The sequence below is a fragment of the Haliotis rubra genome, unplaced genomic scaffold (genome assembly GCF_003918875.1).
Source record: "Haliotis rubra isolate DU_JTF1 unplaced genomic scaffold, ASM391887v1 Scf257, whole genome shotgun sequence".
Classification (NCBI taxonomy): domain Eukaryota; kingdom Metazoa; phylum Mollusca; class Gastropoda; order Lepetellida; family Haliotidae; genus Haliotis; species Haliotis rubra.
In genome coordinates, this window is record NW_025766636.1 from 1003428 (window position 1) to 1028683 (window position 25256).

General features: G+C 43.1%; 1 protein-coding gene across 1 annotated transcript in view; it reads right to left on the bottom strand.

Annotated features, from left to right (window-relative positions):
* Positions 1 to 1467: 1467 nt before the first annotated feature.
* The window catches only part of LOC124279844 (nesprin-1-like), a 51864-nt gene continuing 28075 nt past the window's right edge, over positions 1468 to 25256 (bottom strand). Inside the window, 10 exon segments of the mRNA XM_046715723.1 lie at positions 1468 to 3427; positions 3499 to 3647; positions 7234 to 7288; positions 8293 to 8353; positions 8790 to 8943; positions 10075 to 10226; positions 10442 to 10588; positions 16104 to 16433; positions 16435 to 19407; positions 19410 to 21680. Coding sequence (XP_046571679.1) covers positions 3536 to 3647; positions 7234 to 7288; positions 8293 to 8353; positions 8790 to 8943; positions 10075 to 10226; positions 10442 to 10588; positions 16104 to 16433; positions 16435 to 19407; positions 19410 to 21680 — 6255 coding nt within the window. The 3' untranslated portion in view covers positions 1468 to 3427; positions 3499 to 3535.

Genomic DNA, 25256 nt, shown 5'->3' on the forward strand with positions numbered 1-25256 from the left:
TGTAGCGTGTTATCATCTATGAACAGCTCCCATACAACCTGTTCAACTGTAAATTTCACAGATGATGCAGCAATTGTCAGCAAATTGAACGACACTGATTCTGAATAACTGTATAAAGAGGACATTAATCATTTTACGACTTGGTGTGCAGAAAACCACTTACTCTTAAATATCACAAAACAAAGGAACTGATAATTGACTTTTGGAGTAAACCCACAGAAAAGCTTCCAGTGATAATCAACGGTGAATGTGTTGAGACAGTGTGAGAGTATAAGTATCTGGGAACCTTCATTGACTCTAAGCTGAACTGGAACTCTAACACTGAAGCCCTATACAAAAGTGTCAACGCGTCTTCATCTCATCGTAAACTGAGATCTTTTAATGTTAACCCATCTGTGGCGTCATCTTTTATGTAGCATTTATTCAGAGTATTTTAACATTTTCCTTCCATTGTTGAGTGCGGGTCTCTCTCAGTTCATCTCAAATCCAAAAATAGACAAAATTGTTAACACTGCAAGTAAAATCGCTGGAGTCAGATTTGAATGTTTATCATCAATATATGAGCTGCAAATCGTGAATCAAGCTGTCAAAATTATCCCTGACCGTACTCACTACTTAAATTCAGGAATACAACCTCCTCCTTCAGGCCACCGCTACAAAGTTCAATTGTGAAAACTAAAGAGCCTGTACATCCTTTATTCCAAGTAACATATCTCTCTTAAACAAATGTGAATATGTTTGGAATCTCTCTAATGTGTCAGTAGCTCTGCTGATGTAACACAAATTCCTGAAAAGGCATTAAAGTATTATTCTCTTCTATTCTATTCTATACCAAACTGCATGTATGTTAGCGTACACTGCATCTTTACATGTCAGGCCCTGGTAATTGTATCTGAATAATAGAAATCCAAGCTAACAGAAAGGTGACTCCCACTGAATACGATATAAATATGCAGTCTTATGGGGCTGTATATATTGAAATTTATACATTGTTTTCTAATTGATTCCACACTGCAACATGTTGTGTATTCTGTGAGATCCAGTGACTTGCTTGATGGCGTGGCTTGTCAGATGGCTCAAATATGGCTTTGCATTAAACAGCCACCAACACGGATCAATGTAGCACCTTCATGATATTTGATGTCAAGGCTGCAGCTCTTTTTCTGTTGCAAGTCAGCTTTGATCTGACCCACAGATATCTGCTTCAACGATAGTACCAATTGCATGGGGACATTCCAATACTGATTTATGGCATCCCTAAGAACACCACTATTATAAGTTAATTGAATTTGCACACCCTAGAATAAATCATGTTGTCATTCATCCAATAGGACATCTGCTGCATAATAAAACTACTATAGATAACACGAAGTCCTTTCTAAGATTCACCAAAGTCCTTTGAAACTATTGGTGTGTATATTTGACGAGATGTTGGTGTTCTTGAGCAAAGAATAAAAACAGACTTGATATCATTTCTATATTTTACTTTTCAGGTTAAGTACACAATAATCCCCAGCCATGATATATTACTTCATTTTCCACAGCATTATGTACAATATACCTTAAATATTTCTCCTACAGAGTATATACTATGTACAACTTTGAAAATACTTTCATTGAAAGACTTTTTATGGGATGCATTCAAACAGACTTATTTTGATATGCTTTAAGAAGAAATTCATCCCAAGCTACAAAAAGCAACTTAACACAAATGTGGCTTGACAAAAAACGTGACCATGAAAACTAGTGCAAAGTAAAAATACAGCAATATTTCTGGGCAAGCTTACCCAGCATTGGTCTCAAACATTATGAACAGAAAATTGCCAACAAAATACCAGAAGGAAAAGGAAAACAAAACCTAAAAATGGAATGCAATAAGCAAAATATTAACTAAAAAATTCTACTACCAATGTTACTGATAAAAGCGGAATCACAGGCAAGATTTGTATGACTAATTAGAAACACAGCGGCAGATCTGTGTAATCTTTCATCGCGACATAAGTCCCCAAGTTAGTAAATCAATTGATAAGCAGTACATACTGCATGGGAGAGAAACCGACAGGACAGAATATCAAGCTGTGGGAAATATGTGAACATATGACACGTTTTTCCCACTGTGAGGAATAAATGCAATGAATACAAAGTAAGATAGTGTCAGGGAATATAGAGTCTCATAACACACAGTATGTAATAAGAGTGGAATTGGTAAAAAGAAACCGGCTACAAATGTTACAATGTGTAGTTGCCAGCAACAAAACATATGAATGGATGTTTCAGCTGATTGGGAACACGTTAACACAGTATTAGAATACAAATGCTTTGTGTGCCAGATGTCTAGCGGGGTGTTTAGTGAGTGGAAGAGAGAAATGGAAGGTGGAGATTTGTTGGAGTGGATAGAAAATAACCAAACTTTCCCTCATACACCTTAACACAACCGACCTATCTACATATTTACATGCATAACAAAGCACCACTGTATAGATCGATATTCATGTCCTCGCACATGGTCCTGCTGATGAACCACTAGGGAATGTGTATCATCTGTGTATCATCTCTGTATTTTACATCATTTTATAAGAGCTAATTTGGTGGAAAATATATGAATTGTGTATAGGGTAAATATAGAAAAAAACACTATATATGCTCCCTTAGATTCTGTATCAAAATGTATGCACTGTATGAACAGAGGGACCATTAATTTTGTCCAATTCATGAAATTCCATATTTACATGTTAATTATTGTAGCAAGCCCATGATATTTTTATGCTGCCAGACACACTTCAATATTTCTCAACATTCATTCTGTATGACCAAGTCCCTCGTGACACTGTATCTTATACTATTATGACCTACACCTTCAGTTATAGCCCCCAATGTATGATTATATCCTATTATGACCCAAACAGTCAGCCATAGATCCAATGTATATATGTCCGTTCACACTGTACTCCCATGTGCGGGGTGTGAGCCATTATGAAGGTACAGATGAGTTAGCAACAATTGTTGACCACACATTCCACAAAACATCACAAAATCCCCTCAGTTTTTCCAGCAAAACCGAGAATATTGCCGTGCACATGTACTATGTCATGACACAACTTCTTGAATGTACCAACACTTGCAGATCAGCAGGACACACAGAGTGGAAACTAGAGCTGGCCTTCCATACACACTGAAGCCATGCCACTAATGTCCAAAACATCATCAAGCAAAGCCACACAGCTGATAGTCTTGATGTCCATTTTGGTCTCCCATACAGTTAATGGACGGTCACACCACAAGCAATGTATTTGTCAATGTCTGTCTCCCCTACATTTCAGCTCCGGCTGATAATGTGTATATCCTCCCATGCAATGTTTGGACACCGGCTTTCACAATATCTCCACGAAAATTGGCACGTAATCTGTCCAGAGTGGACTCTCCCATCCTGTACAGCTGGACTCTCCCATCCTGTACAGCTGGACACGTCTCGTGGAATACAGTGTCCTTATATGAATCCTGTACAGCTGGACACGTCTCGTGGAATACGGTGTCCTTATATGAATCCTGTGAAGCAGGAGACCAGCAGGATATGCAGCAGGATGAAGTAGGCCCAGATCAGAGTCCGGATCCCGGGGCGCATCCTCATCACTTTGGTCAGCTGACGGCTGGAAAAGGAGAAGTAAGCCCTGAAGAGGAATAAACAACAGCAAATGACAGACACAGGCAGAAACATGCTGTTATACAAGCAGGGGAGACTACAGGGACACACTACAAGCAGTGAAAAGTAATCCTCCATTGTATTATGTTATTATATATTCATTCTGTTATTATAAATACACCATATCCATCTACCTCCACAGATTCACACATCCACCTAACACATCCAATCAAAACACTCTTATGTGCAACATATGTTATATTTGGGATTACACTTTCTTAGTAAAGTAAAGATTCTAGTACTTTGTTTGGTTGTCCCATATGGAATTTGAACCCACACCCTCAGAGTCCCGCACCTCATCGCCAGCACACAAAGTCATTAGGCGATTAGGTGCGTGACTGAGGGTGTGGGTTCGAATTCCGTTTGGGACAACCCAAAAACTTACTAGAATCTGTACTTTACTAAGAAAGTGTAATCCCAAACATAACATATGTTACATTTGACCACTTTCTAAAATGGCATTTTGTATTCACAACTCTCATGTGCAAATAAAATTCTTTGCAAAATTTCTAATGAGAGGAATGAGGTGGAGATGTAACAAATCAGCTGTGGCTGCAAATTGGTCCCAGGCTGTTTATCATAACAGAATAGAGACGTACAACAGAAGACTACAGATTGTTGTGAAACCTTGATGTCTACCGTACAATGTCATAAGTACTCAGATATATTAAGTGTTTCTTTGTTTTAAAGTACTTTTTACCTTATTTAAAACTCTGCAGAACCCAATATTAAAATTGAATATATGGAATAAATTGAAAATCATACATTATTTATTCTTGTATTATTTTTTTCATTTTCAATCTTAAAAGTCTTATTTCACAGAAAAGGGTTTGTTGTTAGTTGTTTAACGCCACACTTAGCAGTATTCCAGCTATATGGCGGCTAATACACAGGAACAATTACAGGAGGGAAAGACTGCTTCAAACAGTGGCTCACAATATTTCTCCAGTAACAAGATCGTCAACACAGAGAAGGTTCTCACCACAGGGGCTTGTAACGCTAAAAACTGCCATCAAGGTACAATTGCATATACTGTCACTGACTGGGTCTTAGTTCTATATAAAAGGATAGTACTAAGACTGACTGACTGACTGAGTTTGGTTTTACGCCGCTTTTAGCAAAATTCCAGCAACATCACGGCGGGGGACACCAGAAATGGGCTTCACACATTGTACCCATGTGGGGATTCGAACCCGGGTCTTCGGCGTGACGAGACAACGCTTTAACCACTAGGCTACCCCACCGCCCCGATAGTACTAAGACCCCGTCAGTGACAGTATATACAAATGTACCTTGATGGCAGTGTTTAGCGTTACAAGCCCCTGTGGTTCTCACCAAGGTTTCACTTCATTACATGGCAACTAGAAGGTTGTTATGACTACAAGAGTATTATTACTATGGGACATAGTACAGATCACATGTACACACAATGAACAACTTCCATAACCCAGTATATGTGCGTGCATGTGTGTGCATATATATGTATGTGCATGACAGCTGACAGGTCTACACATTTCAAATCCAACAAATTCAAACATACACAATCCTAACAATGAATAAGTTTTATCCATTATCAAATGTTTGGTTTGCTACCTTACATATTTTGATTCCCCTGAACTGCGTTGAATAAAATCAGTATTGCCTCAGTCATGGTTAGAGTTTCAACATCCACCATACATCTATTCACATTTAATCCATGTCTCCAACCAACACCAAACTTGAATACATATAACTATCATTGCTGAATACACATAACACATTGTGAATAATGTATAATGGCATTTAATCAACCACACAATCAACCAGACATCCACTGTGACAACACAATCAACCAGGCATCCACTGTGACAACACAATCAGCCATGTATCCACTGTGACAACACAATCAACCATGCATCCGCTGAGACAGCATAATCAACCAGGTCACCCACTGTGACAACACAATCAACCAGGTCACCCACTGTGACAACACACTGAAAATGCATCCACTGTGACAACACAATCAGCCATGCATCCACTGTGACAACACAATCAACCATGCATCCACTGTGACAACACAATCAGCCATGCATCCACTGTGACAACACAATCAACCATGCATCCACTGTGACAACACAATCAGCCATGCATCCACTGTGACAACACAATCAACCATGCATCCACTGTGACAACACAATCAGCCATGCATCCACTGTGACAACACAATCAGCCATGCATCCACTGTGACAACACAATCAACCATGCATCCACTGTGACAACACAATCAGCCATGCATCCACTGTGACAACACAATCAACCATGCATCCACTGTGACAACACAATCAACCATGCATCCACTGTGACAACACAATCAGCCATGCATCCACTGTGACAACACAATCAGCCATGCATCCACTGTGACAACAATCAACCAATCAGCCATGCCACTGTGACAACACAATCAGCCATGCATCCACTGTGACAACACAATCAGCCATGCATCCACTGTGACAACACAATCAGCCATGCATCCACTGTGACAACACAATCAGCCATGCATCCACTGTGACAACACAATCAGCCATGCATCCACTGTGACAACACAATCAACCATGCATCCACTGTGACAACACAATCAGCCATGCATCCACTGTGACAACACAATCAACCATGCATCCACTGTGCAATCAGCCATGCATCCACTGTGACAACACAATCAGCCATGCATGCATGTCCACTGTGACAACACAATCAGCCATGCATCCACTGTGACAACACAATCAGCATGCATGACAACACATCCATCCACTGTGACAACACAATCAGCCATGCATCCACTGTGACAACACAATCAAGCCATGCATCCACTGTGACAACACAATCAGCCATGCATCCACTGTGACAACACAATCAGCCATGCATCCACTGTGACAACACAATCAACCATGCATCCACTGTGACAACACAATGAACCATGCCACCTGCTGTGACAACGCAATCATCATCAATGTCACCCACTGTGACCAGCTAATCCTCATTGGTTAATTGCTACAGTGGTATAGTCCTGGAAATCAAAAGCGAGGTGTTGACAAAACCCCCAAGGCAACTGTAACTTTAACTGTGTGATGACAGGAACTGACCCACCCATACACACAGTTCAATATCAAGGTAAGGCCAGGACAAGTGATTGATCCCAATACATGTGTTACAATGTGATGCCATGCCTTGTGATACCTTGTTTTATCATTCCATGTGATACTATGTCCAGTGATACCATGCCATGTTATACGATTCCATGTGATGCTATGTTATACCATGCTTTGTGATACCTTGTTTTATCATTCCATGCAATATTATGTGATACCATGTCCTGTGATACAATGTGGTACCATGCCATGTTATACGATTCCATGTGATACTATGTTATACGATTCAGTGTGATACTATATTATACCATACCATGCCACGTTATACTATATAATACCATGCCATGCTATACTATGTTATACCATGCCTTTAAGTTTATGAGTGAAATAGGTTAAAACACATCTTACTTCTTTATCCTGGCCCATCTGCACATCCTCTGACAGTAGCCCATTCCATGGCGAGCTGAAATAATGCAATGTATCCACCTGTACACATTGGCTAATAGTGGTGGTAGAACAGTCATTCCAAACAACAAACAGAAGAGAAGACACTGTGTTGTATAACTAAATACCTGGAAAAGTACGTAGATCTTCTTGAAGGTAAGGTCATAATAAACTAATGTCACAAAATGTATCATGATGAGAATGTCTTTCATAAAGTAATAAAAAAAGTATCTGAAATGACAACTATTGCATTTAATTTCTTATAAATTTTAAAACCCATGTTGTTGGTGCTGTTAGATAAATCTCAATGTGTGTTGAGTATAAAACTGTTTTGAACTATGGAGTCTAAACCCATACTGACACAGTCCACATAAACATCACGTAACCATGGTTATGGTTATCACAATTAAGATAAGTTCTGCATTCATAAACTTTCCACCAGTTGATACTGTCAGACAAGGGGCCACAACTCTAACCATGCCCTGTCTTGATGATGCTGAGCCAGTCATATTGTCCCTGTACCACAGTCTAGGACGCCTACTGGTTCAGTGTTTTAACGGTTACCCAGCAAGCCTCTTAAGGATAATGTGTTGCCGATAAGAATGATTCAGCTGTAGCATCAGAGAAACATCAATGACTTATACTATTCAATATTTACTAGGAACAGTCATTTTCAGTCAAAAGTGAGTTTCTTAGCAAACGTTTGATAGAATAGGAGAGCTAAGTCTTCTTATGCTGAAAACCAGGTCCTAGATTTTCGAAGCTCTCATAGCGCTAAGATAGTCGTAAATTAACGTTAATGTATGTCACTTACGACTATCTTAGCGCTAAGAGAGCTTCGAAAATCTAGGCCCTTGTTCCCTAGCTAAAGTTGGGTAGCATCTCAGGAGTTAGTCTCCCTATGCCAGCAAGGGAGTGAGCTGTCTTTCATGTCACTTTCAACAATGGCAGGCCAGCTTGATGTGGGAGAAAAGCCTGAAGTGCTAAAGTGATGCTCATGTACATATCCTCCTGTGCACTTACTCAACATGGTGTTGACCTCCCTGATCCTGGAGTCTCCATCCTCCTCCATCTGGAGATGAACCTGTAACATTGTTCAGTAGCAGTTCATGGAGTGTTCCCATAGTGTCACACACCAATATAAGGGGATACTTGTCCAGATGATCACAGTCATCTTACGTATCAGTTAAACCAGCAGAAAAATACCAAAAAATATACAAACGAAATCTGATAAAATTTCTTAAGGCTGATTCTAATTTACATTCAGTGACAAAATGTTTCAGTGAATTCCAATATATCTTCATGGATAGACAGGCTAATAACAATCTGCACACATTGGTAGTTTCTTCTAACTGTAGATATGTAAATAAGCATCTTGACCACAAAGATACCAAGGACATGTAATAATTATCCGTTCGAATGGTTTCTGTGTGTCTGAACAGTTTTTGACGAGACAAAACGACGGAAATCCTCATGAGAGGAAATTCAAGGGGCTTAACTCTGATATCCATGTCCCTCACCTCCTTAGTGTTGGCCTGGAGTTGTAGATGTTCCTGCAGCTCTGTCAGGGTCTTCTCAATCTGCGCACTCCGTCCTTGTTCCGTGGCCAGACTCTGCTCCAGCTTCTCCACAGACTGCTCCGCCACCTGGCGGGACTTCTCTGAAGCCTGCAACCTGGAGACAGGTGGATCCAGTATATAGTGTGTGTATGCTGGATGCATGTATCATCAAGTATCTGCCTCACCTGTTGTAGCTATTTACTGGGAGTGAGTGAATGTCATTTTATGCCAAGCAGCTATATTCAAATTAAAAAATTGTGGTCTGCATTTTGGAATTGCACAACAGTGATAGATAGGATGAACACAGTCAATGTAGGAGGACACGTGATCAGCAACGTCACACACTGTGTCCACCGTTTTCTCTTTTGGTCATCTTTTGTGACAAACATTGGGTGCTGGATGGTTAGTAACAGGGGTGGAAATAACTTTAAAATTGCTTGTGTACTCCGGTACAGTGGCACATGTAAAATCACTTGCCCTGATCATTTTTCTACTATACCATCCGTTTTCTTGTTGATTTTTTAAATAAACAACATTATTAACATTGGAAAGTCAACTGGACACTGGTACAGTGTGATATACAAAATTGCTTGCCCGACAGAAAACCCCCCTGGACTCGGACGTCAGGCAATGGGTTATTTCCACCCCTGAGTAAGTAGGTGAGTGAATAATGTATTAGGTAGTTTTAGCAACTTTTGAATTGTATCATGGCATACAAATAGATGCACACAATTTACTTATCAAGAATCAATCCGTGGTATTAAGTAAGATGGGCCAATGCTTTAACTGCAAGGCTACTTCACATCAACCTACAACAGGACAGACTCTTGGACACTTGAACCATTCCTGACCACTCCATATTCCATACGACATCCAACAGATCCAGATTGTGTCATGTCAGCTGTCGTGTGTACCATCCACATCACATAGTCAATATACCTAACAGACTTGGCAGCATGTGTTTTGCATATTCAAGTTTTGATTGTTTGTTTGTCCATAATTAAAAATATGCTCAGCAATATTCAAGCTAGAGTCCTCTCAATAATCAAGATTGGACCACACAATCCAGTGATTGATGTTGGGATCAATGATCCATGTACTTGGGGTAATGTTGAAATGCTTTCAGCTAACTCTTGCTGTATTGAGTACCTTGCACAACAAGCACGTTCAACTGATAACTACCTGTAACCTGGCATTAGCTCACATGTCAAACATTGTTTATTCAAAATTCAGCCATGACACATACCTCTTCCTGAGTTCCTCTACTTGTGCTGGGTCAGCAGGTTGCTGAGGGGCTGCTGCTGCTGTTGCTGTTACTGTTGCTGATGCTGCTGTCGTCTGGGCAGCTGAAGCTCTCTGCAAGGCTTCATTGACGGCCTTCTTCTCCAAGTCAGCCACCTGCAAAAAAGACACAGGTCAACACCATTGGTGATACTGTTTCTTATGTCCATGATACACAAAAATGATTGATAAATGTCAAAGTGTCTATTTAAATAGAATGACATGTCTGATTATCCCTGTATACTGTTGAGTCATAATTATTTTCTGTCACATGATACGTTAGGTCTTCCAGCCTCTGTGCTGGCTTGATGATGACCTCTACATCTGGGTACCTTTGTCTGTGTGTTGATGTGGGTCTGGTACAGGGAGCGATACTGTTGCTGCATCGCCAACCACTCCTGCTCTTTCTCCCGCAGAGACTTTGACAGTTGCCCCAGCTGGATGTTCAGGTATCCCCGGTCCTCCGCCAGCTGACTCACCTGGGACAAAAACAACCGTTGGCCATTAGGTAGTGACTGTATCGGTATAGTCCACATGGCATAAGCTATAATCTAGCAACATCCCACCGAGGGAAGACAGAAAATCTGATTTCCACACTGCACTCATGACGGGAATCCAAAGCAGGATTTAGGGTGATGAGCCAGTGCCTGAACCACTGGGCTATGCTACAGCCCTCCAGTTTGGTAGAAACATACAATAACACAGAGATAGTGTCTACAGAATTCCACAGTGTGAATGCATTTTCTCAGATACAGACCACATTTCGTAACTGATATATTCAGCAATTTTCATCCCCCAGACACAGAACCAATACTGTAGGTCTAGACAGCTGATCATATGCAATTAGTCCATAACTAAATTTGAACATGTAACGTATGTTTGTTTATGTTTACTGTACGCTAATATTCCAGCTCTCTGACAGCAGATAGAAAATATTAGCACTCATGACTCTCTGATTCACATAATCACTGTAAAAGCAGGAACAGGTTGTGGGGGAAAAGTTTAGTCCCTCTGCTTGTTTCTTTATACAAACAGACTGTGTGTAACCCAATATCTGAGTGCTTGTGTATCTGGTTGCGTGAGGGAGTTGGGTAAATGGCACTTCAACAGCATTAGATTCTTTTTCAGAGAGATCGTCCTTGGGGTACATATTATGCATTTTCCGGCTGTAAAATGTCCTGTGACAGTTGTATCAATGTTTTTTGAATAAAAAGATTGTACAATAAATAAACTCTTTTATTTATTATACGGACCCTACCTCACGGAGTTACCTCCCTTAGCGCATGCGCACCAACTGGGTAGGCTCCTAGACCCGTATCATCATTCCTTCTGCTGTCACGGCCCTGAACAGACGTTCGTTGTGATTACCTTTCATGAGCCGTACGGCGCTGTATTTTAAGATGTCTGAGACACCACCTGTATGTTTGGTTTTTATTTGTCTAAAACAATAACAGTAAAGCCTTACAGTGGTTGTTTCATAATTGTGACTTTGCTACTCCGTCAGCTGTCGGAAGTTCAGGCTCACCTCGCGCGCGACTCTTTGCGGTCTGCTGCGTCGACGGTGATGTGCGCAGTCATGGGGATGCGCAGGCTGTGGCTGTCGACGTCTAGGTACTCGGCAGCAACACAGCAGACCTTGCTGGCTCTCCCTTTCCGTCTGGGAGCGACCCTCTTTCCCGGGGCACAGCAGGTCATACGGGAGGCTGCCGCTGCAGCGACCTCCTTCAAAGGATTCTAAGGCCTTGTTGGAGCACCAGCGGTGTCTCGCCTCAGCGCTCCGTCGCCACCTTCCTCCGCCGGGGTGCAGCCTACACCGAAGTCTGCCGGGCTGGCTTCGCCGCTTGGTAGGGGTAGGCGGAGGGAGGAGAGGTCCGCTGCAAGGGTAGGGGCAAGACGAGAGCAGTCCTCGACCAGCTGGCCCCAGCTTGGTGGGCGGCTGGAGGTCTGCCCGACCTCCCGTTAACCCAACAGGCTGCCGCTCGAAGCGTGTGTCACCCAGTCAGCTCGCTACTAGGGTCCGCGACGCGGCTCCTACCCCATATCCCAGTGGGAGGCGGGCCTCTCTCTATTCCTGCCGGAATGGGAGAAGGCTACCAACAACGCTTGCAGGTGCTGGCCACGGTCAGCATAGGCCATCTCCCACTGTGGAAGGCCGGTCGCCGACTTCGACTTCACCGCATACTGGCGACTCGGTGCCGTCATGCCAAGCCAGTCAGCGGACATATTGCGCACGGAAGTTCAGGCTCTGCTGGACAAGTCGAAATCGGCGCATTCCACCGGGAGAGGAACAGGCGGGATTTTACTCCGTACTTCCTCGTCCGAAGAAAGACGGCGGGTTCCGTCGATTCTCAACCTCAAGGGGTTGAATCGCATGCTACCGAAAGTACCATCCTTCAAGATGGAGACACTGCGCTGGTGATCTCATCTGTTCAGCCCGGCGATTGGCTCACGTCAATCGACCTAAAGGATGCGTATCTGCATGTACCCATACATCCCTCGTTCAAGCAGTACCTCCGGTTCTCTTACGGCGGGATGTATTACCAATCAGGGTGCTCCCCTTCGGCATATCGACTGCCCCAAGGGTGTTCACCAAGCTCATGTTAGTCCCAGCTACCCTAGCTCGCTTCGCAAGGAAGGCGTTGTAAATACCTTTACCTAGAGCGACTGGTTGCTCGAGCACTAACACAGCCAGCGAAGTCAAGATGCTACTCACACAGTGATAGACATTCTAACTTTCGACTGGGGTGGATCATCAACCTCAAGAAACCGACCTGGTACCCACCCAGGACTTGGTTTTTCTTGGGCGCGATTCAAACGAACAAGGATCTCCGCTTCCTTGTCGCCCGACCGGGTCACCAGAGTTAGGAGATGGTATCTTCATTCTCTCCCAGCCCCAGGCACCAGCACGGACTTGGCTCCGTCTACTGGAGCCATATGGCGGCGACGATCTCTGTAGTGTGGCGGCTGCTGAGGATGAGATCGTCCCATACAGCAAGCTTTGGCTCGGCTGTGGACTCACGGAGGATCTGGGCGCCAGTCTCACAGTCCCCAGTGGTTGACACCTCACCTTCAGTGGTGGACAAATGTCGGGGAATCTCACCAGGGGTTCCCCTTGGAAATCCCGACGCCAGCTCTCACAGTTCAGACAGATCGTCCCTCACGGGCTGGGGGCGTTCTGGGCAGTCTGTCGGCTTCGGACTCTGGTCGAAGCCAGCTCACCTTCACATCAACGTGTTGGAGCTGAGAGCTGTGCGGTTGGTATTCGAAGCGCTTCAGAGAGCATGTCCGTGGCCAGGTAGTCCGTCTTCAGTTAGACAACCAGGCGGCCATGTCGTACATCCTGAAGCAGGGAGGCACGGTGTCCCAGCTCCTCCGGGAAGCGTGGGACTTTCTCCTCTGGAGGCGACCAGTACGATTGTCAGGTACTCCTGTTTATCTCCGGGGCTGGAGAGCGTGCGAGCAGATGCGGCTCTCGCCGGATCCTGGCCCGCCGACGAGTGGATGCTCGACAGGCAGATATTCACAGTCATCTCCCAGTTGTGCGGGTCGTTCGAGGTGGATCTGTTTTGCGTCCGGCGGGGCGCATCAGACACCCGTGTTCTGCTCTCGGATACCGGACCAGAGGGCGTTGGCTGCCGACGCCTTCCTGCTGGATTGGACGGGCAAAGTGCTCTGGGCGTTCCGCCATTACCACTCATTCCCGTGTCCTTTCACAGCTGTCCACCCAGCCAGCTCGGCTACTTGTGCTACTGGCACCGCTTTGGCCGTCACAGAGCTGGTTTCGGTAATTCTCAGGTTTCTGGCTCAGCCTCCTGTTCTATTACCTTTGCGACGGACATTCTCACTCAGAGCGGAGCCCACCCAAATCCACGGATTCAGTGGGTGGCTTGGCCTCTGTCAGGTCTAACCTCGAGGCACGCGAATTCCTGCAGCAGTTGCAGACACAATTCTGGCTTCGGTAGGGGATTCGACAAACGTTCAGTATGAGGATAGGTGGTCCCGCTGGCGCGCTGGTGTTCAGATAGGGGCATTGCAGATCCTTTTCTGCGGATTTAGTCCGGTATTGGAGTTTTGCAAGCTCGTTTGGAAGAAGGCCTGGCGGCCGACCATTACCGTGGCTACTCCACCGCTATTTCCACTTTTCACACCTGTCGATGGTGCTCTTCTGGGGCAGCACCCTCTCGTCAGCTTTCTAGCTGGCGCCGAACGGATTCGACCTGCTCTCAGGCGAACCAGTCCACCTTTGGGATTTGTCGATCGTGCTGCCGATTGGCTGTCGGTCCCACTTTCTCACACCTATCGGCTATTTCCATTCAGTTGTTGACCTGGAAAGCTGTGTTTCTGGTGGCGGTAACATCTGGTCGAAGAGTCGTGCGATATACATGCTATGTCGTCCGACCGGCGCTGACTGTGTTTCACACGGATCGTGTCAGCATTCGCCTCCCAGATACTTACCGACCCGAAGGTCGATCACGCTTTCCATGTGACAGCTCCTATCGAACTTCCTACTCTTACCCAGCCTTCCACAGCCGGGGACCACTCCCTCTGAGCACTCACCCGTTGGATGTCCGTAAGACGCTCAAAGTCTATATCAAAGCGACGCGCAGGGGATCCGTCACGGGTACCCAGCTGTTCTGTTGTTACGGTGGCGGGAAGGCTGGTCGCCAGCGAGCAAGCAAACTTTGTCTCGTTGGCTTGTTTCGTATTTTTGTGCCGCTTATCAGGCTAAGGGCAAGCCTCCCCTGAGGGGTTGAAGGCTCACTCGGTCAGGGCAGTAGCGCGCATCAAAAGCTTTGCAGCGGCACTCCCCATTGAAGAGATCTGCTCTGCCGCTATTTGGAGCCGCCAAGCACTTTATACGCCATTATCAGCTCGATACACATTCACGCAATCGTGCGAGCTTTGGTCGTACCGTTCTCTCCAGTGGACAGTGTCCTGCCACCCTGACCAAGTGAGTCTTGGTTTATTGGTTTTGTGTTGGCGACTACTGTACAATGATTCCATTATTGACATGTCTGCTACGAGCACTCAGAGAACCTGTACCCCTTTCGATTCTCTAAGGAGTTCACGATATCGTTAGTGAGTGGTATTTTTGTTTTCCCCCACGGTGCTCTCACGAAGAAGCCACTTAGTGGGTCGGATTTCACTGACATTCGCACTTTACGGCAATGTCTCATTATGCTAGAGGTCGTCTTTGAGCACAAATCCTCCCTGTCAGTTCCTCCCATAATGCCTCTCAAGCGGGCTAAACTGGGTCGAGTGACAGGTGAGTGTTATGGCGTCTGTTCAATTTTTTCCATGATACGATCGCTATATTTTGTGTGTGCTTGGACAGAATTCCCTCCTCCCTGGCCTCCGGTCTTTGGGAGTCTGTGTTTATGCATAATATGTACCCCAAGGACGATTCTCTCTGAAAAGAATTTCCAAACCTGCAGAGGTTTTCAATTCTTTGAAGAGAATTAGATCGCCCTGGTAGGGCCCACCCACCTCCCGCAATTCTGTTCACTGATGAGAATTCAGCAGAAGGAATGATGATACGGGTCTAGGAGCCTACCCAGTTGGTGCGCATGCGCTAAGGGAGGTAACTCCGTGAGGTAGGGTCCGTATAATAAATAAAAGAGTTTATTTATTGTACAATCTTTTTATTCAAAAAACATTGATACAACTGTCACAGGACATTTTACAGCCGGAAAATGCATAATATGTACCCCAAGGACGACTCTCTTCAAAGAATTGAAAACCTCTGCAGGTTTGGGAAAATTTCATCCAAGCAAATTGGCTCCACTGACTTGAAGCTATTGGAACATCTTTGCCCTGATAAATCAGAAAACCTTAATCTTAGCCTAAAACCACCCATGCAAAGTGTGTGTGTCTGTTCTGTGTCTTGTGTCTATTGGGACCTATTCTAACATAAGTGGTTGCTGCATGGCTAAAAGATGTTAAATTTTAACTCACCCACTTGTGAAAGTGAGACAGTTAGCATACTTAGCCTACCTGCATGGCCAGCTGCTGGCATCGAGACTCCCTCTGCTGCAGACTGTGTAGGGCCTGGTTGAGATCCACCTGCACCTGGTTCTTCTGCTCGATGGCTCGGGAGAACTGTTGCTGCAGCTTCTCATACTCAGCCTGGAACTTGCTCAGTTGGTTCCCCCCGGCTGTGGCAACCTCCAACTGGGACCGAAGTGTGCTGATGTCAAACACTGCCTGCTGTAGGCTGCTCTTTGTCTCATCAAGTTCCTGCTTGAGTTTATTGTTTTCATCAGACTGTATGAATGATTGATCTTCTAGTTCATCAACTCTCCTCTGGAATGTTTCCTTCTCTCTGGGAAAGATGTTCTCTCTGCTCCATGCTGAAGCTGACTTCCTGCCTCAGGCTACTCATCTCCTGTATTTTGTCATGAAGTTCTTCAATCTGTTTTGCCATATCACTGTTGTCACTTAACACAGCATTGTATTGTTCACTTAGTGAGGAGAAGTCAGATTCAACTGAAGCCATTGTGCTGAGTCTGTTGTTCATGTCTCCAATTTGCCTCTTCAGAGAAACATTTTCTGTTTGAGCAACATTTAATTCATGAGATATTTCTTTCACATCTTGTTCAATATGCATCAGGGCTTGAATCTTTCTATTCTGATGATCAATTTCTTCTTTTAGACTCTTACTGTCTCTATCCATATCTTCAAGATCTGTCTGGGACATCCTAAGTTCGGACTCCAGTGATTCCATCTCTTGTAGTTTGAGAGCCATTGAATCCACCTCAGACTGTATCATCTCTTTATCCACAGCCAATCGCTCACACTCATCCTGTGAAGCCTTCACCTCATTTTGTGAAGCCATCAAATCATCCTGTCCCTTTGTTAATTGTTTCTGTGATGCAGTCAGTTCATCTCTTGTCAACTGAAGATCCTCCTCAAATGCTGATGCCTCTTCCAGCTTCCAGTTTAACCCATCAATCTTGTCCCTGAGACTCTGATTCTCAGTTCTTAACTTCGCAAGTTCCATGTTATTCACCTCAAGTTCATTCTCAAGAGCACTGAGCTCTTGGATCTTCCAGTTCAAAGAATCCACTTCATCCTTCGAATCTTGTCCCTCTTTCTTGTAGGTTGACATTTCAGCTCTCATATGCTCAATGTCATCCATAACTTGGTCCCGCTCTGCTTCAAGATCCACAACCTTTTTCTGCAGTTCTCCCAGAGAGCTAATCTGTCTACTCATGTCCTCAACTCTCTGACTGAGGATTTGCTTTTCTCTTCTGGAATCCACAAACTCATCTCTCATTCCTTCAACCTCCTCCTCAAGATGTTCCTTCTCTGATTCCAACTCAGCTACCTTCTTCTGCAGGGTCTTCACCTCCTCACTTTGACTACTTGTCTTCCTTGCCTCCTCCTCCTTTCTACTCATTTGGAATCTCATCTCATCAACTTCCTTCCTCAGCTTCTTGTTGCCATCTTTCAAAGTCTCCACCAAGGCTTGGAACTCATTATTGTCTGCAAGCAACATGTCATAGTGAGACTGAAGATCCTGCAATTTATTTCTCAAACTGAACAGTTCTTGTTCCTGAGAATCTGAATCTGATACTGAGTGCTGTCTTGTCTCAGATTCTTTCATTAGTTCAGCTTGTAAGCTCTGGATGCTTTCCTGATACCTTGCAGAGTTTGATCGCTCAAGATCTTCTGCAACTGATAGTTCCGTCTTAAGGCGATTCACTTCCTCTTCAAGCTGTGTCATGTGGGAACTGGATTCTTCTTGTACATGTTCTAAAGTAGTCTGAATTTCCGTCAATTCATCCTGCAAATGGACAACCCTTTGAGATTGTGTGTCATGTGATTGCTGAAGTTGAGAAAGTTTGGTTTCGTAATGTTGCCTTGTGGTCTCCTCCTTGCCTTGATATGCTTCTAGTTCCATCCTGAGAGTAGAAATCTCCATGTTCAATGACTCAAGCTTGTTGGAATCATCTTCTTTGGAGGCAAGAGTTTGCAGTAAGGCAAGTTCTTCTTGAAGCTTGGTAACTTTCTGAGCCTCTTCATCCCTTGCTCTAACAACCTCAACAATCTGAAGCTCATACTGTTCTTTAATAGTGTCCTGGTTTTGTGAACTCTGTTGTTGTTCAGAGTCAAGTTCTGATTTTAGCCTCTTGTTTTCCGACTGAAGTTCAATGAGAGAACTTTGCATAGATGAGTTGTCATGATACATTCTCCTGTTGTCATTTTCCATATCAATTAATTTGTCCTGGAGGTGCTGCATTTGGTCCCGAAGATGTTTCTTCTCCTCGACAAATCTATTTTCTTGGTCTCTTGAACTACCATCTTGGTTGGCCAGCTCACTTTGCAATTTATCCATGTCCTTTTGCAGTTCTTCATTCTTGACTTTGAATGCTTTTAATTTCACTAGCATTTTCTCACATTTCACTTCAGCAACCTGCAACTTGTTCTTCATCTTCTCATGTTCAGTTTGAAGTGTTTTATATTTTTCCTCTGTCTCAGAGGAGGCTCTGTTCAACTGTTCCACATTAGGACTTGAAGTTTGTCTCAGTGTCTCCTGCTGTAACATTGGAGCTTCAACTGGAGTCACCCTTTCTGCCACTTCCACATCAGTCAAAGACTTGACTGGAATATGCTCAAGTTGAAGTTTCAGAGTTTCTTTTTCTGAAATAAGTTCCTGCACCTGCTGATAAAGAGTCTTATTTTCACTAAACATTTGATCACATTCTACTTTTATTTTGTTGTATTCATTTCTGGTCTCTGATTCCCCAAACTGAGCTTCAGCAATACTTCTCTCAAATCCTTCACACTCCCCTTGAAGAGATTCCACCTCTATCAGTAACTCTTCTTTCTCCTGAGTGACCTCCGTCAGTTTGGCATGCAGCGAGTCATGAGCATTCTGCAGGTCATTGATGGTGGACTGCTTCTCGGAAATGAGCTGATGCATCTTTTCTGCCAGCTGGACTTGTGAGTCAAATTCAGTCTTTAAGTTATCTCTTTGAACTTCAATGGACTGTTTTTCAGACAGTGCATTGTCAAGTTGGAGTTTGAGACTCTCTGCACTCAAACTTTCATCAGTTACTTCCCTTGCTTCTATCAGCTTCTGATTCTCTTCTCTAAGAACTGCTATCCGTGTACTCAGTTCCTTGACCTGCTGTTCATAATCTAAATCCTTAGGGAGACTTTCAGAGGTAGTTTCTCTTGATGTGCTGAGATTCTCAGCTGCCTGCTTCTGCTCAAGCAGCTGGGCCTCTAATGAGGAAACAGACGTTTGTAGAAGACCTGCTGCCTCCACTAAATGACTGTTTTCTTCTTTCACTCTTTCAAGTTCATTCTTTTTGTCTCAAGAAGTCTCTGACAATCATTCAATGACATGGCCTCAGAATCACTTGAATCTAATTCTGGACCTGCTGATAAAACCTGTGTTTTGAGACTTTCCACATGTTCACAGCTTTCAGCCAACTGTGATGTTAATTTAGTAACAGTCTCTTCCTCAGATTTTAACAATTCTGTTAGCCTCAAATTCTCCTCTTGTAAGACAACTCCCTGTTGGTTATATGTATCTACTTGAGCCTTGTATTCCTCCACTTGAGACCTGACAGCTTCCAGTTCTGTCTGCAGCTCCTGGGGCTCATCTCCCTTGGTCTCCTGCATTGAGGCTACCAACTGCTGCATTGCTTTCAGATCCACCTGCAGCTGCTGCAGTTCATCCTCTTTGCTGGAAATTTCCTGTTGAGATGTGTCTAGGGTATCCACATACCTTTCGAGGGCTTCCTCTCTAACTTTCAGAGATTCTTGAAGATTCTTAACACTTTCATTGAGTGAGACCATTTCAGCTTTCAGTGTGTCCTTTTCTTCATTTATTTTCTGATGTGAATCCTGTAGTATTTCAACAATATGGGACAACTCTGTCACCTTTATCTCCTTCTCTTCAAGAATAAGCCTGTCTTTTAGGAATCCCTCCTTTTCCATCATAAGCTTCATTATGACATCTTCCTTCTCAGACACAGTCTGTTTGTGGAAGTCAACAGCTCCTTCGAGTTCCTTGATAGTCTCACCCAGTTTATGCACCTCGACATCCTTCTCTTGAACAGACCCATTATTTTCCTCCCGGAGTCTGTTCAGCTCTTCCTGAAGCTTCTCATAGGCAGCCTTCAGTTCCTGTGACTCAGAAACCATATTATTCCTGGCCCCTTCTAGTTCATCCACCTCACTTTGCTTCTGCTTCAGTTGCTGTTCCAAACTGTGTGTATTTTCTGTGAGACCCTGAACTTGCTGCTGAAGCTGCTGAGTGTACTCTGTGTAAGTCTGCAGCTGGAGCTGAAGTTCTTGCATCTGTGCATCATGTTTGGCATCAGATTCTTCTTTCACACTCTGTACCTCAGACTTAACAGCTGCTTCCTCCGCCACTGTTTTTGCCTTCTGTTCTTCAAGCTGAGATGTGGTTTCTTCCAATTTTGTATTCGCTTGATTCAGCTGGAACTTAAGTTTCTTAGCAGTTGCCAGAGCTTTCTTGAGAGTCAGTTCCCTATCATCATAAGATTTCTTTTTCTGTTCAAGCTCAGTTTTAACATTTTCCAGCTCTGCTGTAAGTGCAGCAGATTGTTCTTCTCCACTTGACAGCTGTGTCACCCTGTCTTCCATCTCCTGAAGATTCTCCAAAAGTGATGCCACCTTTAGATCTTTCTGACCAATCTTCTCAGTGACTTCTTTAACAAGGTTTTGAGACTGTTCCAAACTTGCCTGGAGATTCACAATCTCATCAGTTTTCTCTTGCAATTGTTGATTCATCTGCTGCATAACTTCAGTCAATTGTTGCTCTTTGTCTGAGGATGAACTAGAAAACTGTTCAAGAGCAGTATTGGAAGTCTCAAGCTGAGACTGCAGACTTTCCACCTTAGCCTTCCAGGCAGCCTTGTCCCCATTTAGCAACTCCACTTCTGATACCAAATGTGTAACCTGGCTCTCCAACTCACTTCCCTTTGTTTCCATTGCCTCGGTTCTTTCTGCCACCTCCTTCTCTCTGTCCAAAGAACTGATCCGAAGCTGCTCCATAGTTAGGTTTGCATTCTCTAATTGTGACTGGAGATTTTCAACCTTCTCCTTCCATGCAGAATTATCTCCTTTGATACTATCAATCTCAGACTCCAAACTGGCAACTTGGCCCCCCAACTCATTTGCCTTTGTCTCCATTGTCTGAGCTCTTTCTATGATTTCCTTCTCCTTGTTGGAAGAACTGCTTTGAAGCTGCTCCACAGTTGTGTTCGCTGCCACCAGCTGTGCTTGTAGATTCTCAACCTTTGTCTGCCAAGCACGGCAGTCATCTTGTTGCTGCTCCATCTGCATCTGCAGACTCTCCACCTTGGACTGCCAAGCACGACAGTCAGCTTCCTGCTGCTGCAGTTGGGTGGCCAGGTCAGCCATCCTTGAGTCCTGGCTGGTGGATAGGGATTCAAGTTCTGAGATTCTGGTCTGCAGGTGCCCCTTCTCCTCCTCAGCAGCATCTAACTGGGTCTGGAGTGTTGTGGCTGCCTCTGCATATGTCTGCAGCTGTTGGTTCAGTTCTAGCAATGACTGGTTAGCTGTGCCCAGCTGAAGAGAAGAACAACAAAATATTTAAAGATAATGTACTTTCTTGAATTATTTTCTTTCTTTTATGTCATAACACAGGAATTAGTGAAATGTTTGTAGCACCACAGTCAGCAATATTCAAGCTATATGATGGTGACCTGTAATTCATGGAGTTTGGACCAGACAAACCAGTGATGGAAAGCATGAACAATCATCAACATAGGGTATGATGATCCTCAATGAGCCAGTCACAGAGCGTGAACAACAATACCAAGTTCCATTTTTCTCAATAAATCATGATTATTACATTACCCATAATATCAGAGCATCAAACATAAATAATACTTTGAAAATACTTTCCTGCACACTTCTAATGAAAAAACTGTCACAACAATATCTGAAATAAGCCTGACCAAAAATACCATTTGGATCAACTGCAAACATATGTAACAACTGTGGTATTAAATATTATGGTTAAATTGTCGAAAGAAGAAAACGCTCACCCAGAGTGGCCTACCTAGCTGAAAATATTGACTGTTTTAATGCCTACTTTGACATTAGGATTCTAAGATTTGTTTTAATTATCCTCAGTGAAGGCAACTTCTATAGGAAGATGTTATTTTTTTTTCAAAGCTATGTTAGCACTACAACAAGCATTACATTAAGATTAATATAAAGATATTTGCTGGAGACAGTTTTTCACTGACACTATTGTGCAGTTTTAGTGAGTGGCAAGTGTTAATGGTAGGGCAAGACAAGCTTACACTTTTTGTTGGTGGACGAGTTATTTCATCACTGAATTTTGGCGATTTTGGTTCAAACAATTTTCATAACTGTTTTGCCTTTTTATGTTCAGTTGAATCTGTTTGGGCAGATAATACAGACTGGTTATTGTCAGGCCTTTAATTGTTTATATTCTCAGTACACTCAATGATCAATTTTGTGGAACAATATATTGTTTTGGTATTTTTTTAATTTTAGATTCTGCAGTATTCATGGAGACATCCCAGTCTCTCCACCATTAGCCACTAGTCGATGCTTCATACTTTAGACCTCGAACAAGTCAATCACTATGATTTATTTAAATTTTTATAAACTATTGATATACCAGTTGATATCTCACACGTTCCACTTAGCACCAATGTACACATTTAATAAAAACTAATTGCGAAAAAAAAATCATGTATGGTCCACCCTCAAAACATTCTCATGAAACATGTTAAACATGCTGAGCTTGATAATAGTTGTTTGTGTGATACATGACATTTATAGCTAGCAATGTAAGCATCACTTAAAACTGATTGTCACTGTAGGTACTGTAGGTACTAGTCAGCTCAATATATTGTGGATGCAAAGCGGGTTTCTTACATTTTGCTTGTCATGTGAAAAACCTATCAATACTCCAGCAATGCTACACAAGAACCCACAAGTGGAACTGAACCTCAGGCTCTTGGCGAGACAGGCTAACACTTTACCTACTAGGTTACCCCACCAACCCATAACATAAATGAACAGCCGGTTCCCTTTGGATTGTCACAAGAATGTATTCTTATTATAGTTGTTCTCTCCAGCCTACACAGTGGTAGCAATCTATCTCTGATATTCTTTGTATATATTCAACTCAATCGGCAAAACAGCTGCTACCTTAAGGTTTTCCATTCCCTCTCCTTACAATGTAAATATGATGCAACTTACACAACTAAGCCTAGAAATATTACTCATGAATACCCAATGCATGTACATACTACTCAATATACACCCAGTTCCTTTATACTACTATAGCCAATCTGGCAAAGCACTGCATGACAAATCAACTGTAATGTACATAAGATTCTGATTGGTACACTTGATCTTGATTTAATACAATGTATCGCCCCTTGGTAGGGAAATACATTCCTGACAGTGAGAACAAATATCTTATATCCCAGCCACAACGAAAACAGCTGCATGTGAATTTCTAAGTGGGAGAATATATCCCTTATACCCCTCTAGGAGTAAACAGCTGCATGTGAATTTCTAAGTGGGAGAATATGTCGCTTATATCCCGCTCGGAGCAAACAGCTGCATGTGAATTTCTAAGTGGGACAATATATCCCTTACATCCTGCTAAGAGCAAACAGCTGCATGTGAATTTCTAAGTGGGACAATATATCCCTTACATCCTGCTAGGAGCAAACAGCTGCATGTGAATTTCTAAGTGGGATAATATATCCCTTATACCCCACAAGGAGCAAACAACAGCCTGTGAATTTCTAAGTGGGATAATATATCCCTTATACCCCACAAGGAGCAAACAACAGCCTGTGAATTTCTAAGTGGGATAATATATCCCTTACATCCTGCTAGGAGCAAACAGCTGCATGTGAATTTCTAAGTGGGATAATATATCCCTTATACCCCACAAGGAGCAAACAGCAGCATGTGAATTTCTAAGTGGAATAATATATCCCTTATACCCCACAAGGAGCAAACAGCAGCATGTGAATTTCTAAGTGGGATAATATATCCCTTATACCCCACAAGGAGCAAACCTTATATTTCCCACAATACCTCACAAGGAGCAAACAGCAGCATGTGAATTTCTAAGTGGGATAATATATCCCTTATACCCCACAAGGAGCAAACAGCAGCATGTGAATTTCTAAGTGGGATAATATATCCCTTATACCCCACAAGGAGCAAACAGCAGCATGTGAATTTCTAAGTGGGATAATATATCCCTTATACCCCACAAGGAGCAAACGGCTACATGCTGTTTATGAGTCAGTGAAAGTTATGAGACACAGTACAAGTTATTCTCATCTCCCTTGAACAGCTGTTTTATAACTTTCAAATTTGTTTCCATTCTTTTACAATGTAACATGGAACTTGTCTGCTAGATACATTCATTGTAGTAGTTTCAAGCTAGTGGTATACAACCTGACACATAAACCCACATATACCCCGAGTGATACTCCTACAACTTACATTAGGCAGAACATTCTGTTAGTCAAGTTTAACACTATTTCATACAATTCAATATCCAGAAATCTCATAATGTTATCTTGACTTCGAAATCGATTTTGTGTCAGGAAATAAACATCAGCCCAAGAAACTCTAGCAACAGACAATGCTGGTCCACAAATACTGTCATGTAAGTATACACTGTCGTATTGATTGAAAGTATAATCAACACACTTGTAATAAAACTTGGCCACCTAAACAGATGCACACACTATGACCTATGTTTAGATTACTGGATCAGAAACTTCTCTTGTGGAATAAGGCAAGCATGCCAAGCAGGCAGGGTCATCAGTTAGTGTTTACAAACACAGTGTTCATTACAGCCTGTCCTAAATGTGGGCCCATGGCCAACCAGCCCTCAGTTTTGTCAGTCATTTAGAAAATAATGTGGGTCATGTCAAATTGCTGTGACTTGTCAGCCATACAATTACTAGTATCAGTTCACTTACTTTTTCATAACTTTCAATCAAATATTGTTGGTTTGTTCCATGACCTACTTAGTTTTGAGTTTTGCTTGTTTGCATTTCAGATTTACAGTTATGGATGTGACAACGCGACCTGCCCAATCCTGGACTGTGCGCCATGTTAAATGTT